Source organism: Etheostoma cragini, chromosome 22, assembly GCF_013103735.1.
Source record: "Etheostoma cragini isolate CJK2018 chromosome 22, CSU_Ecrag_1.0, whole genome shotgun sequence".
In the NCBI taxonomy this organism is placed as follows: domain Eukaryota; kingdom Metazoa; phylum Chordata; class Actinopteri; order Perciformes; family Percidae; genus Etheostoma; species Etheostoma cragini.
Window position 1 is genome coordinate 21,378,755 of NC_048428.1, and position 20,441 is coordinate 21,399,195.

General features: G+C 40.7%; 1 protein-coding gene across 3 annotated transcripts; it reads left to right on the top strand.

Annotated features, from left to right (window-relative positions):
* Window positions 1-2,574: 2,574 nt before the first annotated feature.
* On the top strand, window positions 2,575-19,060 carry hhla2b.1 (HERV-H LTR-associating 2b, tandem duplicate 1). 3 transcript variants are annotated; one of them, XM_034861607.1, is made up of 9 exons: window positions 2,577-2,723; window positions 2,798-2,872; window positions 6,822-7,009; window positions 10,489-10,830; window positions 11,769-12,053; window positions 12,364-12,687; window positions 13,675-13,794; window positions 15,917-15,976; window positions 17,538-19,060. In XM_034861607.1, exons 3-9 carry the CDS (start codon window positions 6,940-6,942, stop codon window positions 17,624-17,626), a joined length of 1,290 nt encoding a protein of 429 aa, XP_034717498.1. In that variant the 5' UTR covers window positions 2,577-2,723; window positions 2,798-2,872; window positions 6,822-6,939; the 3' UTR covers window positions 17,627-19,060. The 3 variants fall into 3 exon arrangements, with proteins under 3 accessions (XP_034717497.1, XP_034717498.1, XP_034717499.1); XM_034861606.1 differs by having other exon boundaries at window positions 2,575-2,872; XM_034861608.1 differs by lacking the exon at window positions 2,798-2,872.
* Window positions 19,061-20,441: the final 1,381 nt, after the last annotated feature.

Genomic DNA, 20,441 nt, shown 5'->3' on the forward strand with positions numbered 1-20,441 from the left:
CCCCCCCCCCCCCCCCCCACACACACACACACACACACACACACAGTGCAGCTATATTCAAAACACACACAAAAGCAATTTTAGATGTGTGTTTTTTTTGCCATAAAGGACGGTAAAAGATTAATTTTTACAGTTAAACTGTGTTGCACCATCACAGTTGTTGAGTTCCAGTGATATTAACTTGATAATTAATAATGAAATGGGGTTTTACACATTTTTACAACTTCATGGTCATAAGAGACCCAGAGCTTGTTTTTCTAAAATCACACACAAAAACACAGAAAACAAAACATTTTCCACGTCTTTTGAAAGTGTAACTCAACACTAGAGAGAAGAACAGGGTTTAACTGCCTTCTCAAGTTTAAACCTGTAACCACACACATTAGTGACCAAAGGAAAAAGTACTAACACATTGTACTCAAGTACCAATACTTATAAACTACTGCAATATTACTCAAGTACGAGTTAAAATACCTGTCTGAAAAATGTCACCTAAACAAATGTGTCCACATGTAATAACAACATAACACATCACACATGACATGTCATACTACAACCCTCTCCAAAAAACCTGAACTCTCCCTTTACCATCCACACTTCACACTGCTAGCTTCTATACATCTAAGCAGCGCATATGAGCTAATTAGATTTGTATAAATTAGCCAGCGTCCTACATTCGTTGTCCTACAGCCTGCTAGACCTAGACAAAAATTAATAATGCAACTTTTATTTTGTAATACGGGGGTTACGATACAGTTAAGGAGTTGAAAATGTTGAAGACTCCCGCTATGAACCATCCAACCATATATAGGTTGTTTATTCCTATCCTCTAATAGCGTTTCATAAATTAGCGCCCCGTTCTGTCTGTCTTAGTTAAGTTTATAAAAAGATGGTGGTTTAGGTTTAATGCTGCTTTCAAGACACAATTCTTAGTTGTAACTTACAACTTGGTAGAGTTCCAGGCGAACAGGAAGACAAACCCCTCTAGCTAGTGTCAGCTAGCGGCAGCTAATACTTGCGATTTCTAGTCTGCGACACATTTCGTACGTGTATTGTTTTGGTTACAATGTGCGGAATTATGTTGCCTATTTGTTGCCTATATGTTGCAACTTTATGTTGCCTATTTATGTAAATGTATTTCTATTTCTCTCCGTTAAACACCGGCGTCTGTACAACATCAATGGGGGGCGAGATTGTTGTTTATGTGTGTGTGTGTGTGTGTGTGTGTGTGTGTGTGTGTGTGTGTGTGGCGTCAAAACTGCAACTGGGAGCACAACTATCTGGTACAAGTTCACAAGTAATAAGTTACGGGTCTGACTCTCGTTCCAGGGTACTTTCCCGGGTAGAAGGTTGTGAAAACACGAGTTACGGGTTGCCTGGAACGCAGCATGACTCAGACGTTACTTCCTCTCAATGCTGAACGTGATTTCTTTCGTTTGTTCAAACTCGCTGTTTACCTTTACTTTTAAACTGGACACAAATCCCGTGTTTGACCAAAACTACTGCCCCAACCTCATTTATACTTTACTTTTCTACTCCTTTACGTTCTGCTTTGCTCCTGTCATAGCTACTGCAGCCACTAGAGGGCGCCACCCTTACAACCGTAAACATAAGTCCTGATTGCTGCTTGAACACACCACTTATGTGCCCATTTTTTAAGGGGAGGACTCAGCAGGACACATCACATCATTTCTTAACCACGTCACATTTGTGAAATTACAACAAATTGTTTCATCCAACTTTGTTTGACTCTTTAAAAAAAAAGTCTTTATCAGTTTAACACTGTGCAAACAGTGGAAACAATCATGTTTGTTCATTTGATTGTTAAGAGTTCAGCTCGACTATTACAGTCTTATCAGAGACTGTCCTAATCATGCCATAAAAGACAAAAGGTTAAAGTCCCCCCCCCCCCCCCACTGTACTGTAACTTTCTTTAATGACCCCGATGCAGTTTTAATGCACGCCCATGAAGACTGAGATCAGACTGGTTTCCCTGGTATTCAGCTTCCAGGTGTGTGAGTAACTGTGGCTTCCCTGAAAAAGAGAACAACGCACTCGGCCGGAGTTGCCAGGTTAAACTACAGTTACTCGTCAACATCTGGGATTGATTTACTTTTCCTTTCCATTTGAACCAGACCAAAAAGTTGAGTACATAATAAGTTAAAGATGATTAAAGAGGAGACACGTCCCGTCTCCTGATGCTAAAGGATAAAAAAATAGTGCACTGCCTCTCTTGATGCGGCTCTTTAATTTATATCCTACATGTGATTTGAGTAAAGAGAGGAAATGGAGCCTTTCATGTGTTCGGACACACAGGGTGATGGTGTGTCGACTGTTTAACACACAACACATTGCACACAGTGCACATCAGGCACTAAAACAGCTCTGCTGAAAGCAAACCCCGCTGACATTTGATGGAAACACTGACTGCTGTAGAGGGTCCGTGGTTGTAAGTTTGCCAATCACAAACAAACTCCACCCTTCAGTGTGTGTGTGTGTGTGTGTGTGTGTGGAGCAACCTTACCCTCCCTGCAGTGAATTGTGTGTGGAGAAATGTCTGTGTGTGTGTGTGTGTGTGTGTGTGTGCAGCCTATTCTCTAAATAACCTGTTGATCCAGTCAAGCTGAGACTCTCTCAGCCTCAGGAGGGGACACGCTCCGCCAATTTTCTTCCTCATTTTCTCCTGGATTTCATCTTAACTTGGTCGCTCCAGCTGATTCACTGTGAGTGTTTCATCAGATTTCACACGCATTTCCCGGGTCATCACGAACAGATGGCACTGATTTCAGTCCTGTAGCGCCTGTGTGTGACACATCAGGTCGATTAAAAGAGTTATCAAGACAAGTTTTACAGTGGATGTCCAGGAGACTCTGTAAGTACTAGTTATGGCTTTTTCTATAATTTATTCAACACATACCGTTATTTTTTTACAGGATGCTAAAACTACCACTACTTCTAAAGCTAATATAGATAAGGACACTTGTATGAGCTTGTTAAGATCTAGAAAGAGTATATTTCTGTGTCAATAGCTAACAGAAGGGGACTCATAACATCTGTAGGAGCAGTTTTAGTGCTGGGATGAAGCTCTAAAGCTGCACTGAAACTTATAAAAAAATACATTTCATTCATAAAAAGTAATCAGCTGCTCAGATAAAAACTTCAATCATGATGAAAGCTGCTTCACAAGCAGAGTGACTATTGCGATAAACTCTGCACCCGAGGTAAAAGAGTAAACCCTGAGGTCCTAATAACTAATGCAACGGTTACTATATGATATAGAAAATGAGCTACATTTGTTTTTCTGTTGTCTCTTTGCACTGGAAACTACACAAAACAATGTTTAGTGACATTTATTTAGTGAAGAAAAGACCTTTTTATCAGGATAAACCTCGAGCCCGTTGCAGTGATTGCCTCGTTTCTCCTAACGAGTGTGCAATTTATTCAAAAGTTTGTATTTGAATGTATTTTGAAGGCATATAGATATGCCCATTATATGACCATTATCTGGTCAGATAATGTTGGTTTTGTATATCTGTTAGTTTAATAAGTTTTATAATCCCGTGTGAGATAAGAACACATGACTAAAAACTAGCTAATGCAGAATAATGCACTTAGTATTTTAATAACTAATACATGTGTTATTAATAGAGGCCAATGTAATAAAGGGCTTAACTGTTTGTTTAGGAGTTATTGTTAGTGTCCTGTAACCAATAAAAAAGACATTAAAACCTCTGACTGTGTGTTTTAGAGGCGGCACAGTGAGGGGAGTGTGTTCATTGACTTTGTAGTGACTGTGTCCGATACTGGTTGATAATTTGGATTATTGTTTCTAACGTGTACTCAGAATAACAACGTCCAGTCCTTTCCAGTTGTTTGCATTTAACGAGTTTATGTTTTGTAGCCTCACTGCGTCTGATTACGTCAAATAAAGTCCCAAAAACTACAACATAGTCCGAGCACAGTTAAAAACGCTTTGCGCCTCTTCTTCAATTAACACACCTGTTTGCATCAATACAGGAACTTAAATTAGCCGAGGTCAGCCTCGGCCTGACAGCCCAGTGCACTACATTGCCCCCCCGTGGCTATTTCCAAGCACCTTGAGTGTAATATGAGCTGGCAGAGCATCTGGTCAAAGTTATTGTTAGCGAACACACACATTTTATCGTATTTGAAATCAATTTATAATCTTTTGTGCATGTCGGTTGATGCTTGCATTGATTTCATTTGAACGAAAAGCAACTTAAGTTTAAGATACGCTGGTACATGAGTTATAGTTTGTCTTACTCGTAAATGTGTTATTAAACAGGATCAGGTGTTACGTTGTGATGAGAGTGTAGTGTGTTCTTGCCCAATGTTTTGTTCACTTTTTGTGGCTTTTTCTGGTATTTGGCTGATATATTCTGCATGTTGCGTCTAGCTGTACACACGGAGTTACAGATGAGATGGGGGTGCAGCTGGGGTCAAAAAGCTATTGTTAGTGTCTTAATAACTAATAAATGGGTTTCCATCAACAAAATAAGTTACAGTACGTTTTAGAGTGAGTGTGGTGTGTATTTCCTTTTTCTTGTATTTTAACTGATATGTTCTGCATGCTGCTCCTAGCTGTACATATTTCACTGTGAGGCACACTGACTTATAGATAAGATGTGATTGCAGCTGAGGTCAAGTAGTTATTGATAGTGTCTTAGTAACTTTAATAAATGTATTATTAACTAATAGGCCGTTTACAAAGAAGTTGCTGTATGTTCCATAGACAGCAGAGTGAGTTAAGTGTGTTCCACATATGTTTTAGTTATTGTTGGACTTCTTATTGCATTTTCCAAGATTATCTTTAATACATAATCTGTGCATGCTGGTTGTTGCTTGCATTCATTTCATTTAAGCGTAAAGAAACTTTAGCAGATTCACTGGAACATTAGTTACTCCTTGTGTCATAATAACTCATGATTGTGTTATTAAACAAGAAAGGGTGTTGCTTTATATTAAGAAGCAGCACAGTGAATGTAGAGTGTTCTCCTTGAGCAATGTTTTATTCACTTGTTGCTTATTCTTGTATTTTAATTCATACATTCTGCACGTTGCCTTTAACTGTACTTATTTCAAAGTGAGGCAGAGTTGCAAATGCGTGCAGATGAGGTCAAATTGAGGTCAAATTGAGGTCAAACTGTCTTCCAGTAATTATGTCTCATATATGTGTCAAAGCTCTGTAGAGGCAGGGCGGTGAGTGGTGTGTTCTTGCACAGTTGCACAAGTTTGATCCATTCTTGCACAACGTGGTGTTGACTTGACGTATTTCATTAAATATGCTGTAGCAATCTTAACGTAAAGCACACTAAATTTGACATAATCTGGGATTAATGAGGCCAAAGAGTTGTTAGTGGCTCAATAATACATTTGTTATTACAGAATAAGGAATTAAACTGAGTTGCTGTATATTTTAGAGGTAGCACAGTGTGTTCCTGCACAAACGTTCCATTGACTTGTGCCATTTGTTATAGCTTTTATTACTTTCTTCTGCACATTACTTGTTGCTACATTTTAAATTGAAGCACATGAGTGCTCTGGAAGTAAAACTGTCAGCTAAACTTATTTGACACTGAAAGGTCTATTCGTCTTGGGCTGATGTTCTGTAACCCTCATGTAGTCCTTGGGCCAAATTGACCCGTTTTCAGTAAAAAAAAGGTTTTTTAATTTGTCACAAAAGAATGGGCCGTCGAAATAAGTGCTGAAAATGTCAACATTTAAAAAAAATAAAAAATAAAACATGGGGAAAACCCCCAAAAACGTAAAAAAAAACACACAAAAAAGCACCCACAACGTTGAAAAAGTGACAAAAATGTCGGAAAACGATAATGTTGAAAAAAAGTTACCAGGTTGACGGGAAGACAACACTAGGGTTAAAAGATGATTAATATAATTGATTGATATAATTAATGGATTTCTTCAGCATCCAATCTGAAATTTACCTGAAACTTTCTACAGTGTTTTTTTTTTTTTTTTTTTTTTAAAGGTTTTGTCTTTTTTCTCAGAGAAACAAAAGTCACCTGTCAGCTCTGAGAGACTAGACAGACCGTTTGCTGGCCGCCTTCTTCAGCCAGCGGAAAGCCAGGAGCAGTAAATACGAGAAAATGTGCTTCTTCTGTACGGTCTAACACTTTAAGAGGGCATTGTGTTCAGCTCTGATGCAGGAAGGATCCCACATAAACACTGTGACAATGCCAGCGTCTGCACACGCACAACTCTCACCTCCTGCCAACCAACATTACTTAACACATAATCAATCACTCTGTGTGTTAAAAACAGTCGTACGCGTCCTTTACCTTTAAGACTGACCGATTCATCAGCCGCTGGACACACTTCACTTTTCCCTTCTCACCGTCTTTGATGTAGTTCACCTGTGTTTGTGTTGCAGAGTTAAGATTGTGAGGGGATAAGGTGAGAGAGATCTATTGTGCGTCAACAACAGATGCATCCTCTCGCTTATCAAACCCCTCAAGAGATAAAAAGAAGGACTAACTACGGAGGATGAGATGTAACAAAAGAGGAATGGTGGAGAAGAACAGGAAGTCTTAAAGGTTTTCAGAGTTTGTGGTGGATGAAAGAGTGCAGGGCTTCAGCTGCAAATCTCACTGTTTTTCGGTGATGAAAAGCCAAAACCACTCATCAGAGGATCAAACCTGGACTCTCCTCAGAAAGCCCCACATGTTCTGTCACGCTTTACACTGCATACCATTCTGTGTCCATTTCAACAAGAATGTGCCTCTAATTATGATTTGTTCTTCCTTTTTCCTTGTGTCTGTGTGTGATGCCAAACCACCAAGAGGGATCCGAGGAAAAATCTGCCGCAAGGCAAAGAGGAGATCTCCACAGTGGAAGAAGCATGGACTGAATGCCTGCCTGTGTTTCTGTGAGCCGTGTGCATGAAGCTGAAAGGAAATCATGTCAGCGATACACACCTGGGCCTGTTTCCTCCTCTGGATCGGCTTTGCAACGCAGGACAAAACCCCAGGTAAAACACAAGCGCCTCTTTGTCCGGCAGCTGATCTGTGAGCATGACAACGGCCACAGGGAGTGAAAGGGCTTCTTTACAGAACCTGATACACAGAAGAAAGTACAAGCATATTGAAATTGCAAGATCGAGGGATTTTTTCCTTCTGAAATCTAAGAACCAAATTGCACTGATGGGTTATTAGAACTTTTTATTCAAACTGCCCAAATTAAGTCCTGATATGAACTCAGGATGGAAATATTTCCCCACCACAGCAAGTGGAACAGCAGTGAAGGAAATGTCTGTCTGGTCTTATTTTACAGCTCCGATCCTCATTCCTGAGAGTTAAGGTATCGTTTGAACTTCACTGTTTCAAATGCATATTAAACAAAATCTAATAAGCTAATCGTGTATAGTATAAATATAATAATATAAATATAGTCACTTAATTGCATGAAGGCTGCAGTCTTTAGAAGAGCAGGAGGCTTGAATCAAATCTAGAGTTTCTGACAATCCTATCCTTCATGTCCTTGAATTTGTGCACATATTTAGCACACTAGTATTCAGGGTTTCCCCCAGGTGGCTCGGCTGGAAATGTAGACGTAGTCATATTTTCAAATCTCTGGTTAGTTTAGAATAGACGACACTTGTCACCAGACTAAACAACCTTTCTGGGGGAAACCCTGTTACTCTGTATTCAACCGTCTTTCTTTCATCCCTGGCTCGTTTTGGGAACAATTTTCCAGAGTTTTTGTCTTGAGTCCTAAGATCTGGAACGGTTTTACAATCCCATCTAAAGCCTGTATTTACGTTATCATACTCGTACCTCATATCATGCCTTTAAAGAATGAGAAAAAGAAAAAGAGAGCCAGATAGGGAAGAAGTTTAAGCCACAGCTGGCCAATCACTGCGTTATCCAAATGTCGGAAAGTTACAGTCATATGTCGGAAAACTGTGCGTGTCTGTGTGTAAAATATGACCTTTCAATGAACTGTATTTGTCACCAAAGAGCTGCAGAAACACAGACCGCTCTTAATACAGTTTACAGCGCAAAGAGTTGACATTTATGGCAGTAGAATGTCTTTTAATGCTGTTAGCGCTAAAACCAGTGCTGAGAGAGTTTGTTCGTGGACTGGAAAGCTTATAAAGATTGTGCTTATCACTAGTTTGCACTCATCTGCCTTTTTATCAGTTAAAGTACGTAACTGAGTTGAATTTACTGTTTATTCTATTAAATTACGGAGTGTGTGAAGTTAATGTTTCACACTTTGTTGGCTATCTTGAAGAGATCTGTGTTTGCTCAGCAGATTTTCACACAAACGTTTCCACAAGGACACAAAATGTCACGATACCGTGAGACAGGAGGCGGCCTTACCTCGGCTGTCTTGCAGGTTAACCGTCGGTTGCTTTGGTGCATCGTGCAGCTGTGAGTCAGAGATCTGAGTGATTATTAAAAACAGCTGGGAGCGTCAGCCGGCAGTGCCAGCCATAAAATAAACATTCGGAGGACGGAGGCGGGACAAATACTGATAGACACACTCAGGTGATAAAGCGACAGCTAATCTCTCCATTCATCTGTTGCCATTCCTGGAACCATCAAGCACTTGTGCAAACACACACAAACAAAACAAAACCAACGATCTGATTCCAGTCTCCCAACCATCAGCCCAAAAGAACCTATCAGAGAAACAGGACGGGCCGCTGAAGTGAGCAAGTTACGAAGTCGGAATCAGATTTCTTTTTCCCACGAACAAGCTCAGAGGTTGAGTTGATTCAAAACTGAGATCTGGACCCACTTAGATCAGATTAGATGTTTTACCCCTTGATAAGATAAGATAGACTCAAACTGCATTTCGTTGCCTTGTACCTGTGTAATGACGATAAAGTCGAATCTAATCTAATCTAATTTCTTATCTTATCTTCTATTCTCCCCAAGGAGAAATTTTGCTTGGACAATGGTGCAATTGTTGACAATAAGGGTAAACTAGAATATTGTCAGCGTTATACTTGAACGAGCTTGCCGATGCTCCAACATTACCGGCCACAACAGCGGTGCTAGTATTGTTTTCACTTTGTGTGTGTGTGTGTGTGTGTGTGTCATTGCAAAAATGTGGTTGTGGAGACACATACTGAAGCAGCTTCCACAAATGCGGACCCTCCCTATATGTCTTAGGGGTACGCCCCTGGCCCAATTTGGTGTCGCAGCTGGTGGGATCCCATCCCAAGTTGGTCTCTAGTTTTATTTTTGTACTAATTTATCAATGCCCCTTTAGGCTCCACCCACTATATATTATTAACTAAAGCAGGGAAGTTCACCTAGATCTGCTCAACAATCAGGAATGTTAGTACACTTCAATCTGACAAGGAAATTATTCAGTATGTACACACACACACACACACAATTCATCATGTGACTTATCTATGTTTAATCAGACTGGTTTAGTGCTTGTCACTATGAAAGGGAAGCATGTAAAAACTCAACAAGTTTGAGAAGCAGGCCTGGAATTTGACCGTTGTAGGGACAAGCCCACTCACCCAAGGTGTAGGGAATTCCTGCCCTGGTTTCACTTGATAATAGGTGTGCCACTGCAGTCTATTCATCACTGCCCAACTCCACCCTGGATGCACTGCAATGAAGGGAAGTTGAGGGTTTCAGTTTTGAAATACTCCTTAAAGCAACAACCTTAAAGCAACATGTCGCTGTTTGAGATCAGCGAGTTCTTGCTTCTGTGTTTTTGTACATCCTGTGCTCCCCGGCAGCTTCCAGGGGACCTCCTCTCCTGCAGGTAACCTAGAGAGAGGAAAGACGACCAAAGCACATCATTCACAGTGATAGGAGAATTATTATGTAAATGTGCCACTCCACTGATGTACAGTAAAAACTGAAATTTAAGCTTTTAAGTGCTCATATTATGCTTTTTTTGGCTTTTTCCCTTACCCTAATGTTGTTAAGGTTTTGTGCATAGTAGGTTTACAAAGTGAAAAAGCCCAAGTACCCCCCAAAGGGAGGTACTCTCTCCCACACTAAATACATTTCACGAACTGCTCCAAACTGCTCTCTTGTAGTCCAATCTTTACTTCCTTCACAAAGGCGCGTCGTTTTGCATTACTTTGTAACACACGTTTTAATACTCGCCAAGCGGCTAGCGTGGCACGCCGTCCTACTCTACTTCTGACTGGCTAGTAGTCCTTACCTAGCTACTGCACATGTGCAACTCCCAACAAAGATGGAATAAAAGTGATATGTCTCACTCGGTAGCTAAAACAGAGAGCTCAACACACAGGGTGAAAAGAGGAGCTGCAGCAATGAGCAGTAGGCGACAAAAATAAAGTGTGTTTCTTGAAAATGAAACCTTGTAAACCTATTCTGATACAAGCTCTAAATATAATTAGAAATCTGAAAATGAGCGTAATATGAGGTCTTAAATAAGTTAATGATGACACAAATCTCTCGTCTAACATCGCAGTATCTCACCTGGCCTCTCCTGGTCTTGTTTCAGATGTCACTGTGACGTGCTTCGTCTCGCAGGAGTGCGTGCTGCCCTGCAGCTTCCAGCCGGGCGGCGAGGAGATCGTCGAGTGGTTCAGACAGGACGTGGTGGTGTACAAGTTTGAGCGGGAACCTGATGATGATGATGATGAAGATGATGAAAACAGCAGCAAAGAGCACTTCGAGCACGAGCAGATAGCCGGCCGCGCATCCTTTTCCCCGCATTTCGTGTCCCGCGGGAACGCCACGCTGATCCTCAGGGGGAGTGGTCTGAAGGACAGAGGCACGTACAGGTGTCGAGTGCGCACGTCGAATGGCGAACACAACGCAAAGGTCATCGTGAAGGTGGAAGGTGAGTTTATAGAGCATGTAGGATGCGGTTCCGGTGCAGTGGGACTATTCGGTTTGAGTCGTTTAGACTGGTGTGAACAACATCGTCATTGTGGCGCTAACCTATTGTATAAGTGAAGCCAAAACATCTGGACGGCCCCCTGGTGGCTGGCTGCAGTATACTCCCGCTCCATGTCAGCAGATTGGACCAAACTAAAACACCAAAGTACACATAAATGTTTTATAGTTATTGATGCTATAAAAACAAGGTGAAACGTCCTATCACTATCTCCGCTATCGGGGCTTAACTCGGCCCAGGACGGTTGTGATTGGATTAATGAAACACAAACAATCCATAATGATCTTTTATCCCCATCCCAGAGTATATGAATGGTATAGGTCTGACAACGTGAGTCAATCCCCCACAGCTCAGGTAAAATGCCCAAATTTAAAGCAGAAAAAACGGCTAAACTGGGCTGAATAAAGCCTAAAAATGTTAACGTGCTAAACATACCAGCTAAACATTAGCATGTGGATGCGAGCCTGCCAGCATGCTGACGTTAGCATTGAGCTCACAGTGTGACAGAGGCGCCAGCATGGCTGTAGAAATAGTCTTGTTTCATAATTCCCTGCTTTTATGCTGAATACCAGGTGTATAATTACTTCTAAATTACTTCAAGCCTCTCTGCACACTGATGTCCATGCCAATATTTGTTTCTCCCACTTCAACCTGTCAGGGGCTCTTTAATGAAGCAACAGTAGGGTACTTTAAAGGTTTCAAAAACAGTATTTCCAATGTTAGTAATGACTGTTATATTGTCCTAACTGAGCTCCAATGTTATCTGCATAAGAATGATGTCAGGCTATATTGGGCCTGGCATTTAGAGTCTATCATCAGGGGCTGCTGGGAAACGTTCCAGCATGCTGTGAGTGTCTTTGTGTGTCTTTGTTTGTGCGTAGCACCCATCCAGGGCCTGTCTGTGGAGCTGACCAGGCTGAGCGGCTACGAGGAGATGAAGTGCACCGTCCGTGATGTTTTCCCGGCCCCTCGGGTAACCTGGGCGACCGAGCCGTCCACTTTCGAGGAACTTCGACCGGTCACGCGCATGATTGCCAACAAACAGGGGCTGTACACGGTCGACAGCCGCCTCAAGAGGCTGAACGGACGACCCAACCTCATCTACATCTGTAAAGTCACACCTTCCTACGGGGGTCCGGCCTGGACGGCCTCACTCAGGGAAAGAGGTGAAAAAACAAAAAAACAATGCAGGAAATATTTAATTTGCTTTCATTTACATTTATTGAGTTAGTTGTTGGAGAAAGTCAGTTCATCTCAGTTCAAATACATGAAGATTCGGGAGATTTAAATGACTTCCACAGGAGAATTTAATGACCACTTAAGAGCAGGAAGTACAGTGTAACCGCGATGTGATACTCTGCAGTGTAATGTTGGACCCTGGCCTGAATGAGACCTGGGGTACTGCGGTCTCAACTTACAAAGCATGAGTTCACAAGCTGGAAATTACACTCACTACGCCATTTTTTCCTCTGGTAGAACTAAAAGGAGCTCAAGGAAGAGACCTGACCATCCCCTGCCACGCCCCCCCTTACCTGAACAACCCCTTCCTCCACTGGAGCTTCACCAACGGCGGGGACCCCTCCCACATCCTCACCTACGACAGCCGGTCGGGGAAAAGCGTCTCCACGTCGCCCTGGGACAACCACGTGGAGCTGGACGGCTTCCGGGTCCCCTTCGGAGACGGCTCCCTGCGTCTGATGGACCCGCACTCGGAGCACACGGGCAGCTACACATGCGTGTTCTCCGTGCCGCGCAACACGCACACCGAACGCACGGATGTCATCATCGACGGCCCTGTTGGTGAGGGCACAAACACAGTCAAACTGTGGTTTTTAATCAAATAAACGGGACGAAATATAGCATTTACTGGGGACTATTTTCAGCGGCGGAATAACCCGTATTTAGAATAGAATAGAAGAGCCTTTATTGTCTTTACACACACATTATACACATACAAGTGCAGTATCTGTGCAACAAGATTGAAGCAACCCCTTCACAGTGTCAACACAAAATATAAAAATATAAAACATAAGTAGTTCAGAAGAAGAAAAGAGAGGGGGGAACGTGGTGCACAGTTACTAGCAAATATATAAATATAGTAAGAAAGATAAAGGGTTTTATCACATTAACACATTATGCCAATACAATAATTATTGGTGTATCAAAAGTCCCGAGTATTAAATATTGCACAGTAATGAAATCAGATGGTTAAATATTGCACTGTAAAAAAATTGCACATAATTCCAGTCGCATTTGAGGTATTATATATATATCTGGTGCTCTAGTTTTGATGTGTAACTTAAGCTTGATGAAGCTTAAGTTACACATTACATGACATTAAAATACATTCTTTATACATTATTTTTGGTCTTTATTTTAATTACATTTTTAGATAATAAGAAAAACATAGAATATCAGACTTAACCTTTAAAGCAGTATGGCACAAGCTTTTCAAAATAATGTTTCCCCTTTGAAATATTTTTTTCCTCCAAGTACACCATAATCCAGCACATAACATATTTGGTGGAAAAAAAACGCCGACCTAAATCACAAAAAAACGGTTTTGCTTGACAGATCTTTCTGAAACGTCACGTACCAAAAAGGATTAATAGTTTTGGTGAGGTTAAAGGGATTAGTAATTACATACTGTACGTATATAAAAAATATATAAAGACATCCAACAACAAGACAAACAACATGCAAAACATAAAACAGCCGTGGTTGTTGTTGTTGTTGTTTTAGGATACTAAACGATGTACCTGCTCTGTCTCCGTTACCTGCGTGCAGGTGAGCAACGTACCGCAGAGGCGCCATCTTATTGGTGGATTGTTGGTCTGGTGATTGCAGTGCTGGTTCTGGTTCTGGTTCTGGCTCTGGCCGGCCTGCTGGTCTACCTGAAGATGAAAGGTAAACATGGACTCCAGGATGTGTGGACAGTTACTGACAGGAAGAAGACCGATTGACTGAACTGACACGAGACAGGAAGTTCAATCTCTCTGACCATTTTAACTCTCATTGTGTTAGATTTCAAAATGCAGATTTAAACAGGGAGTAGTCTGGGATGTGGTCTTGAAGTGTTATCTATCATAATATATACACTTCATAGGGCGGTCCCTATCTGCAATTGTACATTTTTTAACAATTAGATTAGATTATACTTTATTCATCCCACAACGGGGACATTTCCTTATTACAGCAGCAGCATTTTCTTCAATAACAGCACAAAAACTAAAACACACAAACAAGTAAACACACAAGAAATACAGTACAATAAAGAAAGAAATACAGGCAAACTATAGACAATGATTATAAGGTAGAATGAAAGTAAGCAAAATGGCATCAAATAAAAGGTATTTCACAGTGCGGTTGCCATGATACAAGAAACAATATTGGGGTGTAAGTGACGTTAAAATTAAATTGAATGTGTAATTAGAGTAATAAGGCAAGAGTCGGTAGCAAGTCAGGGGTGTCCAAACTTTTTTTAAAGAGTGCCAGATTTGATCATGTGAAGATACCCGGGGGCCAAAGGTCCCTTCTGACATTTTTTAATTTTTTTACAAAAAAAGTTACATGCCAATGCACTGATCTATAACAGTTGTTATTGTCATAATCAGCTTTTCTTTAAAAAAAATTTTTTTTAATGGCAATATAACCAAATCAATGTCAGTCAGAATACAGACATACTGTACAGACTACCTCAAACTTGAAGTTGATAAATATCTTAACCCCCATGTTCATTTTAAATATGACTTATTATGCGTGATGAAAAGTTTGTTTAAATAACATTTAAGCATTGAAGTATGGCCCACGGGCCGTGATTGGCCCACGGGCCATACTTTGGACATCCCTGGTTTAAGTTCAACATGTTTGTGTGGGTCCTGGAAGAAGATGAGTAACTTTAGAGTCAATACAGAAAAACAGCACATGTAAGAGAATTAAATTCAGCATACAGTAAACAGATGCTTCTCCATCAAAATGAAATTACATTTAAAACGCTTCACCACTGTTGGTTTTACACAAGTTTAAAAAAAGATAAGTGACAAATGTTACAACTGACTTATTACAAACAAAACGGTTGTATTTAGATATTTTATTTATTTATTGTTACAACTAAAGGCTCTGCATTCAAAATTTTGAAGCATTTTTAGCAAAATGTACTCAAGTATCACGAGTAAAAGTACTCGTTATGCAGCAGAATGGCCCTCTTCAGTGTTGTATTCAAAATATTATTGATTTACTACAACTGATGCATCACTGTGTGAGCAGCATTGTCGTGTTAGAGTTATGCAATAAGCATAAAATGGAAAGTAGAAATACTCCAACTTCTACATAAATAAACATGCAAATACTGCAAGTTGATTGTTGTGAAATAAGGTGAAAAAAAATCTTATTTTATGATCAGCGTTAGTGTAAAATCTAATAGGCAAAATTCACTGGTCCTAAAACTCTCCTTAAACTGGTGTGTGTGTGTGTGTGTGTGTGTGTGTGTGTGTGTGTGTGTGTGGGGGATGTTTTTCTGCTTAAAATATTAAAAGAATGCATGTAAAGTCAAGCCTCTTAGTTTCATAGTGGATGTATTAATAACACCATCCTACTATATTTTCTATAAATAAAGCCTAAAAAATAAGCGTTCATAATTATAATAATAAGAAAACATGGAATATAAGCATCCACTGGTGCTCCAAACTGAGCTATTAATATTACACCTGTCAGGGTCAAACAGGTCACACCAGTTACAAGTAACTGGAACCGGGTCATGCGTGTTCTCCAGCCGTGTTACACAGATGCATTCTAGGAAATGTAGGCAGTCACTAATTGAGGTAAAAGCAGACAGTGTACAGTTGAATAAAAAGAAAAGAAATTCCGGAAAGTAAAACGGAACAAAAGAATAGAGAGCGAGGGGTATTTTCTTAAAATTTGGATTTGTTTGAGTGAGCTAAATGACATTTTTGAGGCTCTACAGGTGCTTTTTAACTTCAGAGATCACATATGTTATTCTCACGATCGTGTCTGTCCAATCTGTCCTTAGGGAGGACCTCGAAGAACAGAAGAGACCCGGAGCACGTGACAGAGCTGCGTTTAGTCAAAGGTTGGTCATGAACTGTTTAACCCTCGTGTTGTCTTCCCATTGAAATTTTAAAAATCAACAATTTTGATGATGCTTTTTATCATCGTTTTTCTTATGTTTTTGTCCCTTTTTTCCAATGTTTGTGTGTGTGTTTTTTAATGGTTAAAACTACTTAACCACTTTAGTTTTACAGTTATTTTTGGAATTTATGGTCAATAAACCTCATTTATAGGAAATTATACCTAATGTTTGAGTTAGAAAAGCAGAAATTAGGAATTATTGAGACTAAAATTAAAGGAATGGATGTTGATGATAATCACAGACTGGAATATGTCAACTTTTACTCAATACTATTTCAACAACACTTCCATTTGTTTTACAATGATATAAAATTGAATAAGACGCCCCAAAATTAATGAAAGTAGAGATTTGTACTTGCCAAAGAGCGTTGTGTGGAATCAATCATGTTATTTTGTGTAGTTTAAAGAACATTGACATTGGAAAACGGGTTAATTTGACCCGAGGACAACATGAGGACAACATGAGGGTTAAAAGACGTCTCTTCCAAAGCCAGACACTAGATGGAGCCGGAGAATAAGTCTAATGCTCTGTTTCCTCAGGAATACTCTCCTCTACCTTTACAACTCTTAGACAATAACATTTAGATGACTTATTAATATGACTGGGGTGGACAATATAACAGAAACACCACTCAGTATAATGCAGAAATATTAAAAAGCTAAACAACCGCCTCCAAAATAACCATAAAGTTCAATGGGCCGCAACATAAATCTAATGATTAACCGCAGCATGAAAGCAGAAAAAAATGGTTTTTCAGGTGTTTCACCTTACCCATTCCCCCATATTAAACATTTATAAGCAGTATAAAAATATGTAATACATTGCCTATAAAACACTATAATGCATGCAGATATATAAGTGTTCATTAATAAATTGACTTGTTTTCTTTTACAGTCATATCCGTTGCCTGCAACTACATTGTGTTATATCTATAATGTGTTATAAACAATTTATTAACTGTTTGTAGACTGCTTATAAATGCTAGTTAGGAGGACTTAGAGTTCAGTGTTGCCCTCAAATCTTTGCTTTTAGTCTTTGCACACTAACTTAAATCTTCAAATGCATTTACAAGTAGAAGAGCGAAAAAACTGCATTGGTTTTAGCCAAGTGGACCTAGTACATTTTTCTATGATGTGAGTAGATGTTGTTCACAGTGCGATGGGTACTTTAATTGAAATACCCAACAGTGGGGCGGTCTATAGCTAGCTCAGTTAGTGCGCTCGCCCCATGTTGGCAGAGTCCTGCAGCGGCCCAGGCTGTGGCCTTTGCTGTATGTCGTCCCCCATCGCTCTCCCCCTTTCACATGTCTGTCCACTGTCTCGCTGTCTAATAAAAGGGAGAAAAAAGACAAAAAAATGATCTTTAAAAAAAAACAAATACCCAACATTACCAAGTGATACAGGACCCCTGAGAAATACAGACAATAACAGATGTCAGAACGGGTCTTTTCTTTTACCTTTATTTCCTCCTCTGATCCAGGAACCTTTCCTCTCATCCACAGACTCGACCGCCGACAGGAACCTGAATGAGAGCAGCCCGCTGACGGTTGGAGGCACCAACGGACAATCAGACCCCCAGACTGGATCTTAGTTAACCTGAGGACAGACAGAAACAGCACGGCATCACCGCAAACTAACAAAATACTAACACAACAAACACGCACACAGCTGCACACTGACGAGGAACTAGCTGCTTCTTACGGACAGAAGGTTTCTTCGAGAGCTTTTAAAAATATAGTTTAAATGACTTTTTTGGGCTCCTTTGGAAACCCTGACAAACGGAGGTTTAAGTGCAAAACATGCACTTCAAAAACAAAATGCTTTCAGTGTCTTCATGAAGGGTTTGTGCAACCTGCTGTTACTTTGGGAACTGTTTTAGGGTTTTCTCATAATGAACCCTGAAGACGCATCCTGTCGAGTTATCACCATCTCTTCGCAGGAAACTAAACAAAACGCCCACATTTGGCCTCATGTGAGATTGCCAACAACGGTCGTTCAGACTTGGCCTCGGGTGAGTCTCCTGCCGTTACACACACGGGAGCACAGCCGTTTGAAGAGTTGTCGTCATCTTGACAACAACCCCACAGCCGTTAAATAGCTCGGTTTTCCTACAGTTCAGTCTGAACTGAAGCAGTCTCTCGGATGAGAGACAAAACACCTTCAAACAAGTCTAATTGCCTTTAATTTTAACCTACGGATTGTAAAACATTTGCACCGTAGAAACGACCAAGGAACCCTTTTAGGAACCCTAACCTGCACTAGATCAGAGGAACAAAATGGTCTGGATTTAGTTCCTGGTTTCAAAGCCGTCGCTGCTCAGTGGGCAAGACTTTCCAATGGCCCAGGAACTACTGGGGCAGAGTTTGAAATGTGCAACGTCGCTCAGAGGGGCTGCTGCTTGGGTACAGATTGAAGGCCTGGTCACATATTTATAAATGTTAATTAATTCACGCAGACTTTGCAAAACACTTGCAAGTACACGCTAGCAGTGTACGTTCTAGTAAGACTAGTCACAGCTCCTGGAGAGTCTCTCCTGATCCCTCTACCCTTGTTAGGTTGGCAGTCCAGATCCAGGAGCAGACACGGAGGAAAGGTTGGAAACAGGAATAGAGGTTTATTGAACACAAAGGTAATGATGGTGTTTTGAAATCCTCTGGGGCTGAGAACGGCAGACAGGCGGGAGGCATGCAGGTCCCAAAAACAACAACATGGCTCACGCAGGCAGACTGGGCTCAAAGGACCGAAGCGGGTATCTGAAGCAGGAGCAAAAGACACAAAGTCAACAAAGCTTAAAGAAGGAGATACTAGCGGCAGACTATCTAACAAAAACCACTTAGGCTGGCCGTAGCGAGTGTTACCACTTCGGGTGACTGGCCGATTTGGCAGAGACCGGTCGGAAAGCCGGGGTTTTAAGACAGGAGCGGTGATTGGTCGATCTGGGTCAGGTGTGTAGGAAGCCACAGGTGTCCTGACGAGGAGGGAGGGAGAACCAGGAGCGCCACAGCCAATCAGCACAGGACAGTCATAAAGAAAAAAAAACACAAGGGAGAAGGAAACAGACAGACCTGGTGCCAAACTGTCACTATGTGTCCATCCACACGGTTTTATCCAAATTAAGTGATATCAAATGAAAAATGTCTCATGGAAACAGTAAAATTTGATGGAATTTCATGAATATCGACTCAAATTAAACACGTTAGGTCTCATTGGCTTTTCTCTTGATCAATATACAACTTATGCGATAACAACTGATGGAAATGTTATTTGCTGAATATATAACGAATTGCGATTAAGTTTTAGGTCGTTTTATGGTTGCAACCCGGCACAAAACAAAGAAGAAGTTGTAGTCCATGTCCCCCCGTATTACACATATGGCACATGAGTTTTCTTGACTTTTGACATTAATGTCTCCACAGTGGATGAACAGTTTGACGATTTAAAGTACATTTAAAAGGTCCATCTCCCTTTGTTCTGGTGCAATTTGAACTGCGGAGACGGCCCTTGCTAATCACTTACAATGCTAGTTAATATGAAGAGACACACATGCCCTGGAAACACAGGTACAACAGCCTTTGGACACCCTGTCTCTCTGTGCCCTTAAAAGGTCATGAATGTGAAAAAGAACCTCTGTGTGAATTATATGTTTTAAACCAGGTGAAGATGTCTCTTTTTCTGTTAAGGTTGGAGTCAGTCCTCCCTGGCACTAGTACAAAACTCTGCTCTTGGACACTTACACGGACTGGAGTCCTAAAATTAAAAGACTACCTACTACCTATACACTGTTGTTGTGGAACAATGCGATCATGGTTGTTCCGTGTTGTGCATGCTTTAATGTGCTGCTTGACCTTTATGAGTGACACGGAGCAGGGTTCAGCTCAACAATGTCCGATGAAAGACAGTGGAGTGCATTCATGTTGTTACAAGGTCTTTTGTAGATAGATAAGAAAGGGGTGACAGTGAGAGGAGGATTTGGTCAAGGCTGGTTCACACAGATAAATCATCAGGGAGGACAGTAATGCAATTTACAAAACAAGGTCAGATGAAAATGGTTAGCAACTCTCCTGCTGCATTTAATCCTTCCCGTCAGTGCTTGAAGGTTAAGCTCCCGCGTGGTTATAAAAGGGGAATGTGACTTAACAATACAGACTTTAAGAGTCTGTCAGTCACTGACAATAACTCTTGTCAATATTTAATCTGCAGCAGATTGAACTAGTTTCTCTTTCTCTCTCCACTGCCTCACACTGCTAAAGAAACATGTCACTTGACCTCTTTCACAAATGTGTCATTATTACTGTAAAGGTAAATAAACCGACTAATCACTAAAGATTGTGTGTGTGATTTTTTTTAATGACAAAAATAAAATCTCAAGCTCAAGGTCCAAGCTTGTTTCTGGAGCTTTTAACCAA